We start from the raw sequence: 11,538 nt of genomic DNA, 5'->3' as shown, positions 1-11,538 counted from the left end.
ATATCTAAACATACCTGACCATATATCTATACATACCTGACCATATATCTATACATACCTGACCATATATCTATACATACCTGACCATATATCTAAACATACCTGACCATATATCTATACATACCTGACCATATATCTATACATACCTGACCATATATCTAAACATACCTGACCATATATCTATACATACCTGACCATATATCTATACATACCTGACCATATATCTATACATACTGGAGTCAAATTAACACAATGAACCTTTGGTTTTCAGATTTAAGAATGTTTTCTAAACCTCCTCACCTTAGCTCCATAGAAATGTATTGGTATCTGACCGTCCGACTGGACCCATCTGGTTGGCTGTCCGACTGGACCCATCTGGTTGGCTGTCCGACTGGACCCATCTGGTTGGCTGGCCGACTGGACCCATCTGGTTGGCTGGGCGACTGGACCCATCTGGTTGGCTGTCCGACTGGACCCATCTGGTTGGCTGGCCGACTGGACCCATCTGACCGGCCGACTGGACCCATCTGGTAGGCTGTCCGACTGGACCCATCTGGTTGGCTGGCCGACTGGACCCATCTGACCGGCCGACTGGACCCATCTGGTTGGCTGGCCGACTGGACCCACCTGGTTGGTTGGCCGACTGGACCCATCTGGTTGGCTATCCGACTGGACCCATCTGGTTGGCTGTCCGACTGGACCCAGCTGGTTGGCTGGCCGACTGGACCCATCTGGTTGGCTGTCCGACTGGACCCATCTAGTTGGCTGTCCGACTGGACCCATCTGGTTGGCTGGCCGACTGGACCCATCTGGTTGGCTGTCCGACTGGACCCATCTGGTTGGCTGGCCGACTGGACCCATCTGGTTGGCTGTCCGACTGGACCCATCTGGTTGGCTGGGCGACTGGTCCCATCTGGTTGGCTGTCCGACTGGACCCATCTGGTTGGCTGTCCGACTGGACCCATCTGGTTGGCTGTCCGACTGGACCCATCTGGTTGGCTGTCCGACTGGACCCATCTGGTTGGCTGGCCGACTGGACCCATCTGACCGGCCGACTGGACCCATCTGGTTGGCTTGCCGATTGGACCCATCTGGTTGTCTGTCCGACTGGACCCATCTGGTTGGCTGTCCGACTGGACCCATCTGGTTGGCTGGCCGACTGGACCCATCTGGTTGGCTGGGCGACTGGTCCCATCTGGTTGGCTGTCCGACTGGACCCATCTGGTTGGCTGGCCGACTGGACCCATCTGGTTGGCTGGGCGACTGGACCCATCTGGTTGGCTGTCCAACTGGACCCATCTGGTTAGCTGTCCGACTGGACCCATCTGGTTGGCTGTCCAACTGGACCCATCTGGTTGGCTGTCCGACTGGACCCATCTGGTTGGCTGTCCGACTGGACCCATCTGGTTGGCTGGCCGACTGGACCCATCTGACCGGCCGACTGGACCCATCTGACCGGCCGACTGGACCCATCTGGTTGGCTGTCCGACTGGACCCATCTGGTTGGCTGGCCGACTGGACCCATCTGACCGGCCGACTGGACCCATCTGGTTGGCTGGCCGACTGGACCCATCTGGTTGGCTGGCCGACTGGACCCATCTGGTTGGCTGTCCGACTGGACCCATCTGGTTGGCTGGCCGACTGGACCCATCTGGTTGGCTGTCCGACTGGACCCATCTGGTTGGCTGTCCGACTGGACCCATCTGGTTGGCTGGCCGACTGGACCCATCTGGTTGGCTGGCCGACTGGACCCATCTGGTTGGCTGTCCGACTTGACCCATCTGACTGGCCGACTAATCCGAATAAAGTGTCTTTGTAAAACGCAAAAAAACACATTTAATCCTGATTAAAGGTGAGATTGGATTACCAAATTCTTATCCCTATACAGAGGATCAGAATCTCATGTTTCAGTTTTAAAACATTTAATCCGATAGGGGAAATCCTAGCAGATAACTTTAGAAAAATTGGGGAAGGATATAACTGGAACACAACCAAACAATCCCTCATCCCAGTGTCAATAAGGCTGAATGATAATCACTAGTGGGTCCAGAGGTACAATAAGACTGAATGATAATCACTAGTGGGTCCAGCAGCACAATAAGGCTGAATGATAATCACTAGTGGGTCCAGAGGTACAATAAGACTGAATGATAATCACGAGTGAGTCCAGCAGCACAATAAGGCTGAATGATAATCACTAGTGAGTTCAGCAGCACAATAAGGCTGAATGATAATCACTAGTGAGTCCAGGGGTACAATAAGGCTGAATGATAATCACTAGTGGGTCCAGCAGCACAATAAGGCTGAACGATAATTACTAGTGGGTCCAGCAGCACAATGAGGCTGAATGATAATCACTAGTGAGTCCAGCAGCACAATAAGGCTGAATGATAATCACTAGTGAGTCCAGGGGTACAATAAGGCTGAATGATAATCACTAGTGGGTCCAGCAGCACAATAAGGCTGAATGATAATCACTAGTGGGTCCAGCAGCACAATGAGGCTGAATGATAATCACTAGTGAGTCCAGCAGCACAATGAGGCTGAATGATAATCACTAGTGAGTCCAGCAGCACAATGAGGCTGAAGGATAAGGCTGCTGAGTCCAGCAGCACAATGAGGCTGAATGATAATCACTAGTGAGTCCAGCAGCACAATGAGGCTGAATGATAAGGCTGCTGAGTCCAGCAGCACAATGAGGCTGAATGATAATCACTAGTGAGTCCAGCAGCACAATGAGGCTGAATGATAATCACTAGTGAGTCCAGGGGTACAATAAGGCTGAATGATAAGGCTGCTGAGTCCAGCAGGCCTGTCTACACTGGACAATGTGGTTGACAATGTACCGATGTGTAAATATTCTCATTTTCATTGTCTGCAGTTGTATTGATGTCATTTATATGCTTGTTATGTGTTTTCTGTACATAGATCCGCATACAGAATTTCCCAGTGAGATAAAGTCATGATCTTATCTTGTGTAGAGGAAAGTCTTGGCTGTAAGGGGTAAGAGAAAAACGTATTTGTTTATTTTTCAAATGATTTGTTATGGTTTTCTTTTTTTTCCAGAATAAACCATGTAGTGAATAACTGCTTTGCCAACTCCAGTCAGCAGATGGCGACTTAAGTCTTTCAGGTGATGCTCCTTGTGTGACGTATAATCTAGTGGACGGAACGCTTCTTCAACAACAACTCGGCTACTGATGCAGACAGTTCCGTATCTTGCTCGTCAACATAAAACCCACAAATTCAAATTCTTTGTCCGTATTTGTGTATATTAATCTGTGTTTTTAACGCAATTTTGTTTGCATATCTCCTAGTTAAATTGTAAAATAGCTTGTTAGATTGACTAATTCGTTAAGATTGATGCTTAGTCTAGTACTAGGCTAGTCGCTAATTCTAGCTAGCTTTCATCCCCGACCTAGGAGTGAAGTTGAGTCCGCTATCCTCGCTCGACCATGAGCTCACTAAGCTACTCCCTCCCTGCTAAAGAAGAAGAAGTCGGATGGACGGAGAAAGAAGATCTGAACATTGTCGTGAAAGAAGACGAGGAAGTGAAAGACGAGAAAGAGCCTTTTGGAGTGAAAGAGGAAGAAGGGATAGAGGCTGTCACAGTGGAAGAAGAGGAGGAGGTAGAAGCTTTCAGAATCAAAAAGGAGGAAATCACATTGAAAGAAGAGGATGTTACCGTGAAATACGAGAAAGAGCCTTTAGGAGTGAAACACGAAGAAGGAATAGAGGCTGTCACAGTGGAAGAGGAGGAGATAGAAGCTTTCAGAATGAAAAAGGAGGAAATCACATTGAAAGAAGAAGATGAGGATTTCATAGTGAAAGAAGAGAAAGGACCTTTTGGAGTGAAAGACGAAGAGGAGACTAGAGATCTGATTAACACTAGTGAGTACTATCTTAAAAACAGGAGCACCAACTCTGCAGTTGTTCAACTAATGTATGATTTTAATAAGAGGCATTCTACTGACAGTGTTCAGCGTTTAATTAAACTGTGTGATTGGTGTCCCAGAGATTGTGCTTTCAAATGGTCACATCCATATTAAAGGAGAAATGTGAAATACCTCAATTTGTGGGTCACGAAGCAAAACAAAAAAGTTTATTTAAGCATTAACCAACACACTCTGTGTGACAGACAGACACGTTGGCTGGATCAGAATACCCCAAAGGAAGGTTCCTTAGTGGCTAGATTATTAGAACCATAATCTACAGGTAAAGTAAGGAGAAATGCTGCATCTTTTTTGACTATTCGGATTCAGCCACTCACCATAAAGCCCAGGAAGGGTAGCCTAGTGGTTAGAACGTTGGACTCGTAACCGGAAGGTTGCAAATTCAAATCCCCTGACAAGGTACAAATCTGTCGTTCTGTCCCTGCTAACCCACTGTTCCTAGGCCGTCATTGAAAATAAGAATTTGTTATTTAACTGACTTGCCTAGTTAAATAAAGGTAAAATAAAAAAATCCCACAAGTTCATTGATGAATTCGCATGCAAAATTGGCATATATTCTCAGTCCCCCCCAGATGGATCATTCCATCAAACCTCATATATTCTCACTCCTAAAATCCCCCCCAGATGGAACATTCCATCAGACCTCATATATTCTCACTCCTAAAATCTCCCCAGGTGGGCCATTCTATCAAACCTCATTGTACATATTTGTTAATATGGTCCTCCTGACTACCAAATAAGATTGAGGTCAGAGAAGAGTTGATATCGCAAAATGTTGGCTGTGTTATCCGTGTTGGCCGTGTTATCCGTGTTGGCCGTGTTGGCTGTGTTATCCGTGTTGGCCGTGTTGGCTGTGTTATCCGTGTTGGCCGTGTTACCAGTGTTATCCGTGTTGGCCGTGTTGGCTGTGTTATCCGTGTTGGCCGTGTTACCAATGTTATCCGTGTTGGCCGTGTTGGCTGTGTTGGCTGTTGGCTGTATCCGTGTTGGCCGTGTTACCAATGTTATCCGTGTTGGCCGTGTTATCCGTGTTGGCTGTGTTGGCCGTGTTGGCCGTGTTACCAATGTTATCCGTGTTATCCGTGTTGGCTGTGTTATCCGTGTTGGCCGTGTTGGCCGTGTTGGCCGTGTTGGCTGTGTTGGCCGTGTTACCAATGTTATCCGTGTTGGCCGTGTTATCCGTGTTGGCTGTGTTGGCTGTGTTGGCCGTGTTGGCTGTGTTACCAATGTTATCTGTGTTGGCCGTGTTGGCTGTGTTGGCCGTGTTGGCTGTGTTACCAATGTTATCTGTGTTGGCCGTGTTGGCTGTGTTGGCCGTGTTGGCCGTGTTGGCTGTGTTGGCCGTGTTGGCTGTGTTGGCTGTTGTGTGGCTGTGTTGGCTAGCTCCTCCGAACAGTGTCCTGACGAGAGAGCACATGTTCTATGCCAGGCAAAATCACGCGTCATTAGTTTATTGTTATGGATGTATCCAAATAAATGTCACAAGAAAACATCTTAAACAAACGCAGCTACTTTGTTGTCATTCTGTTTGACGTGACCGTGTTAGCCATAGTTGGCTCGCAAGCACGGGATAAGAACGTTGCCAGCCGGCAACGGAAACATTACAAATGAACGACCGCGTTGCATCCATAGATGGACAACTAAAAGAAGTGGGTCGCGTCTCCCGGCAACTTAACCGATAGAATGAATGACCATTCGGCTTGTATAGCAGCCATAGATTTGTGTCGGGATTATATCTCATGGAAGGATTAAACAGACCACCCCCCCCGCGAGGCAGCCTTGATTTAATGTTTTAACCCAGGGAAGGATGAAACAAGGAACCAGAGTATTTAAGGATCAGATTTGACTCCTCAAAGTAAGTGCTGTAGTTTAGTTTGAACAAATACAAATGATCTTCCCACTGGTATCTGTTACCAGGACAACCAGCAGAGTTCTGTTAGTTGACAGGAAGATAGACTGGTGGATAGGGATGTTATGAATATCATAACACTGAAAAATGATTCTGCCAATGAACAGAGAGAAGCCAATTGACCACATAAAACCTTGATGAAAGTTAGATTTAGAGAGAAAGTTTCAAGATGATCCAATGTAAGGTGCATGTTTAACAAACATGATGGATGAAACAAGGGACTGTTATGGCCAGAGTATTTAGGTCTGCCCTCCCCTCAGGAGGGTGGCACAGTGTTACAACCTTGTAGAAGAGTCATTTCAGTCTCCCTGTGGATATATTTGTTTAATACAACTCTTAAATATAGAAGTTGTTCAGCTAATCTCTTGCATCCATCATAGCCTGAAGGAAGGGAGGAAGAGTTCCTCCTGCTGTTCCGAAAACCAAGCACCAGGGTCTTGAAGATGATGCATTTTATTGAGGGATCTTGTCTGGATTAAACCTTGTAGAAAGTGTTTTATCATGTAGAAGTTTCATTCAGGTCTTTCTGTTTAAGCAAATACTCTGTTTGTCTTTTTAGCAGGAGAGAGACCAGACTCTCACCCTGACCGTGGGAAGAGTCCAGACCCAGAGACGACCAAACCAGCAAGACCATACCACTGTTCCCAGTGTGGAAAGAGATTTATTCAGTCATCGCATTTGAAAGAACATGAGAGAATACACACAGGAGAACAGCCATTTCAATGTTCCCAGTGTGGAAAGAGTTTTACAAATGTAGGGAACCTGAAAACGCATGAGATGACACACACGGGAGAGAAGCCTTTCCACTGCTCCCAGTGTGGAAAAAGGTTTACCCAGTTAGGGAATTTGAAAACACATGAGATGACACACACAGGCGAGAAGCCTTATCACTGCTCCCATTGTGGAAAGAGTTTTAGACACTCAGGGCATCTAAAAGTGCATGTAAGAACACACACGGGAGAGAAGCCATATCAATGCTCCCAGTGTGGAAAGGGTTTTGGACACTCATGGCATCTTAAAGTGCATGAAAGAACACACACTGGAGAGAAGCCGCATCAATGCTCCCAGTGTGGAAAGGGTTTTGGACACTCAGGGCATCTAAAAGTGCATGAAAGAACACACACTGGAGAGAAGCCTTATCAATGCTCCCAGTGTGGAAAGGATTTTAGACACTCAGGGCATCTTAAAGATCATGAGAAAATACACACAGGAGAACAACCATTCCAATGCTCTCTGTGTGGAAAGAGTTTTACCCATTTAGGGAACCTGAAAATGCATGAGATGACACACACAGGAGAGAAGCCTTTTCACTGCTCCCACTGTGTAAAAAGTTTTACCCAGTTAGGGAACTTGAAAACGCATGAGATGACACACACAGGAGAGAAGCCTTTCCACTGCTCCAAGTGTGAAAAGGGTTTTAGAACCTCTGGGAACCTGAAAACGCATGAAATGTCACACACAGGAGAGAAGCCTTTCCAATGCTCCCAATGTGGAAAGAGTTTTACCCAGTTAGCGAGCCTGAAAAGGCATGAAGGAACACACACAGGATAGAATCCTTTCCAGTGTTCTCAGTGTGGAAAGACATTTTCCCAGTCAGAAAGACCTGAAAATCACACTAGAGAAGAGAGACACTGTTGTGGGTGGCAGAATTTGGGGTGAGCTGTTGTAACTTCTCCAGGTTGATGCTCTGTTCTGTGATGAACTGCATTTCATAAATGACTATGCCTATTACCTGTCTGCACCCTAACACATTGTTGCCATTGTCGTCTGTAACTGTTGCATTTTAATTAAGTACTATTATCACCTTTCTCTATATGAGGGGACATGCAACTATCTGCATTTTTTTGGTGAGTTCTTCCCTGACTATGATCAGCGAGACAGATCTCACTTGCTTGTATTTAAGATGTACTATTATCACACCTTAAATAGTCTCTGATCTTTGGGATTGAGTGTGTTCTGACTTTAAAAAAAAATTGCAATGGGTTTCATTGGTTTATGGCCACATGAAATCAAATTGTATGAAACTCAAAAAACAGGCCTACTTTGTTAGCCGGACCTTTACGTCTCCAAGCAACAAAAAATAAAAACAGAACATATTTAAAATGTATTTGACTTTGATTCATTTAGTCACTGTATCTTATTTAGTTAATTTGTGTAGAAGTTATCAAGCTAAACATGTATGAAAATGTGACGACGTTGTTATGACAACAGTTGACAACAGTTGTTGACTGGGAAACCCAGACGCGAGCTGCCCAGTGACGCGAGCTTACCAGACAGGCTAAATGCCTTTTTATGCTCGCTTCGAGGCAAGCAACACTGAAGCATGCACGAGAGCACCAGCTGTTCTGGATGACTGAGTGATAACCCTCTCGGTAGCCGATGTGAGCAAGACCTGTAAACAGGTCAACATTCACAAAGCCACGGGGCCAGACGAATTACAAGGACGTGTACTCAAAGCATATGCGGACCAACTTGCAAGTGTCTTCACTGACATTTTCAACCTCTTCCTGACCCGAGTCTGTAATACCTACATGTTTCAAGCAGACCACCATAGTCCCTGTGCCCAAGGAAGCGAAGGTAACCTTCCTAAATGATTACCACCCGTAGCACTCACGTTGGTAACCATGAAGTGCTTTGAAAGGCTGGCCATGGCTCACATCAACAGCATCCTCCCAGATACCCTAGACCCACTCCAATTCGCATATCGCCCAAACAGATCCATAGATAATGCAATCTCAATCGCCCTCCACACTGCCCTTTCCCACCAGGACAAAAGGAACACCTATGTGAGAATGCTGTTCATTGACTACAGCTCAGCGTTCAACACCATAGTGCCCACAAAGCTCATCACTAAGCTAAGGACCCTGGGATTAAATACCTCCCTCTGCAACTGGATCCTTGACTTCCTGACGGGCCGCCCACAGGTGGTAAGGGCAGGCAACAACACGTCTGCCATGCTGATCCTTAACTGTGGGGCCCCTCAGGGTTGTGTACTTAGTCCCCTCCCGTACTCCCTGTTCACCCACAACTGCGTGGCCAAACACGACTCCAACACCATCATTAAGTTTGCTGATGACACAACAGTGGTAGGCCTGATCACCGACAACGATGAGACAGCCCATAGGGAGGAAGTCAGAGACCTGGCAGTGTGGTGCCGGGACAACAACCTCTCCCTCAACTGCGACCTGGCCAAGATAAAAGCGCAATAAGGTAAGGCACTAAGGTAAGGCACTAAGGTAAGGCAATAAGGTAAGGCACTAAGGTAAGGCAATAAGGTAAGGCAATAAGGTAAGGCACTAAGGTAAGACACTAAGGTAAGGCAATAAGGTAAGGCACTAAATAGGTTGTGGGTAAAATGGCATCAGTAGTACTACTACTATCACTACTCAGGTGAGTGAAGCCTGATAGGAATTGGAAGACGCCAAGTAGAGCTACAGTTTAGTACCGTTTTCATTTGGATTTAAGTTACCTGCTACTTCATCATTTTTGTACCTTTTTAAAGGTGACCATTTTTCACATCAGTTGGAATCTGTTATACCTCACCTGGATTACAGTTCTTTCTTTTACCACCATCCAGGAATCTGTTATACCTCACCTGGATTACAGTTCTTTCTTTCACCACCATCCAGGAATCTGTTATACCTCACCTGGATTACAGTTCTTACTTTTACCACTTACCATCCAGGAATCTGTTATACCTCACCTGGATTACAGTTCTTTCTTTTACCACCATCCAGGAATCTGTTATACCTCACCTGGATTACAGTTCTTTCTTTTACCACCATCCAGGAATCTGTGTGACAAACAATGAATATTCAATTCCAAATGTGATTTTCCTGTGTTTTATATATACTTCCACACTGAGGTTGGAATAATACTGTGAAATTGTGAAAAAAATATGATAATATCCTTTTTAGTGTAAAAGCTTTTTTTTTTTAGAGATGGCCTGAAATTTCAGCTTGTTTTGGTTGGGTTGGAGTTGGTGGTTATCCACTGGTGACATCACCAAGATGTAAATGAGTTAATAGACCAATAAGAAAGAGTTCTAAATCTCTCTGCCAATAACAGCTAGTTTTCAGTTTTCCCCTCCCCGCTCAGACCACTCCCAGACAGTCCTAGCAAAAATTGTTGCTTGAGAAATTGCTCTTTTGCTAAGAAGCTATTTTTGTTTATTTTTTTACCATTTTAATTGAAAACAATCCCAGTAAGGTACTTAATCGTTACTCAGAAAGAATTTGATATTGAGACAATGACTGTGTTGGACCTTTTAACCAAAACAGAGGCAGGGTGCCTGATTTGTTGTTGTTTGAACCCCAGATTGCCCTTTTAAGTAGCCTACCAAATAAAAATAACGCACAATTAAAGTATAGCCTATAGCCACTCTGTGATGACGTGCTCTGCTCTTTTATTGAAAAGATCTAGTCTGGATTAAACCTCATAGGAAGACAGTTTTTTTTTTTAATCTTGTGGGTGGAGCAAGGATGGAAAATATTTTTGGTATCTCACATTGTTCCGGCAATTCTCACGTAGAAACTTCCTTGGGAGGAAGGATGCTTGACATTCTTTTTACATTTGTATCTCAATTATTTGGGGTGAGAATCATGGTGGAATTGGAACGTTTAGGTCATCAAAGTTTACGTAAACTAAATACAATTAACAACGGTGTGTGTAGTCAATCAGTAGTGTTTAGTCAGTAGTGTACAGTCAGTAGTGTACAGTCAGTAGTGTACAGTCAGTAGTGTACAGTCAGTAGTGTTTAGTCAGTAGTGTTTAGTCAGTAGTGTACAGTCAGTAGTGTACAGTCAGTAGTGTACAGTCAGTAGTGTTTAGTCAGTAGTGTTTAGTCAGTAGTGTACAGTCAGTAGTGTACAGTCAGTAGTGTTTAGTCAGTAGTGCACAGTCAGTAGTGTACTGTCAGTAGTGTACAGTCAGTAGTGTTTAGTCAGTAGTGTACAGTCAGTAGTGCACAGTCAGTAGTGTTTAGTCAGTAGTGTACAGTCAGTAGTGTACAGTCAGTAGTGTACAGTCAGTAGTGTACAGTCAGTAGTGTTTAGTCAGTAGTGTACAGTCAGTAGTGTACAGTCAGTAGTGTACAGTCAGTAGTGTTTAGTCAGTAGTGTTTAGTCAGTAGTGCACAGTCAGTAGTGCACAGTCAGTAGTGTTTAGTCAGTAGTGTTTAGTCAGTAGTGTTTAGTCAGTAGTGTTTAGTCAGTAGTGTTTAGTCAGTAGTGTACAGTCAGTAGTGTACAGTCAGTAGTGTACAGTCAGTAGTGCACAGTCAGCAGTGTTTAGTCAGTAGTGTACAGTCAGTAGTGTACAGTCAGTAGTGTACAGTCAGTAGTGTTTAGTCAGTAGTGTTTAGTCAGTAGTGTTTAGTCAGTAGTGTTTAGTCAGTAGTGTACAGTCAGTAGTGTACAGTCAGTAGTGTACAGTCAGTAGTGTTTAGTCAGTAGTGTTTAGTCAGTAGTGTTTAGTCAGTAGTGTACAGTCAGTAGTGTACAGTCAGTAGTGTACAGTCAGTAGTGTTTAGTCAGTAGTGTTTAGTCAGTAGTGTACAGTCAGTAGTGTTTAGTCAGTAGTGTTTAGTCAGTAGTGTTTAGTCAGTAGTGTACAGTCAGTAGTGTACAGTCAGTAGTGTTTAGTCAGTAGTGTACAGTCAGTAGTGTTTAGTCAGTA

At 44.8% G+C, this 11,538-nt stretch overlaps 1 protein-coding gene across 1 annotated transcript; it reads left to right on the top strand.

Moving 5' to 3' along the window:
- Positions 1–2,922: 2,922 nt before the first annotated feature.
- On the top strand, positions 2,923–7,946 carry LOC112239082 (gastrula zinc finger protein XlCGF57.1-like). Its single transcript, XM_042313338.1, has 2 exons — positions 2,923–3,891; positions 6,422–7,946. The coding sequence occupies exons 1-2, from the start codon at positions 3,456–3,458 to the stop codon at positions 7,411–7,413; spliced, it is 1,428 nt and encodes a 475-aa protein (XP_042169272.1). The 5' UTR covers positions 2,923–3,455; the 3' UTR covers positions 7,414–7,946.
- Positions 7,947–11,538: the final 3,592 nt, after the last annotated feature.

The sequence above is a fragment of the Oncorhynchus tshawytscha genome, unplaced genomic scaffold (genome assembly GCF_018296145.1).
Source record: "Oncorhynchus tshawytscha isolate Ot180627B unplaced genomic scaffold, Otsh_v2.0 Un_contig_5008_pilon_pilon, whole genome shotgun sequence".
NCBI lineage: Eukaryota > Metazoa > Chordata > Actinopteri > Salmoniformes > Salmonidae > Oncorhynchus > Oncorhynchus tshawytscha.
This window is presented reverse-complemented; position numbering and strand designations above follow the sequence as displayed.

Bases quoted from the DNA above. Each gene is read 5' to 3' on its own strand.
- LOC112239082 (XM_042313338.1), top strand. From the start codon at position 3,456: ATGAGCTCACTAAGCTACTCCCTCCCTGCTAAAGAAGAAGAAGTCGGA. The intron at 3,892-6,421 runs GTGAGTACTATC...TTGTCTTTTTAG, and splicing joins TAGAGATCTGATTAACACTA to CAGGAGAGAGACCAGACTCT.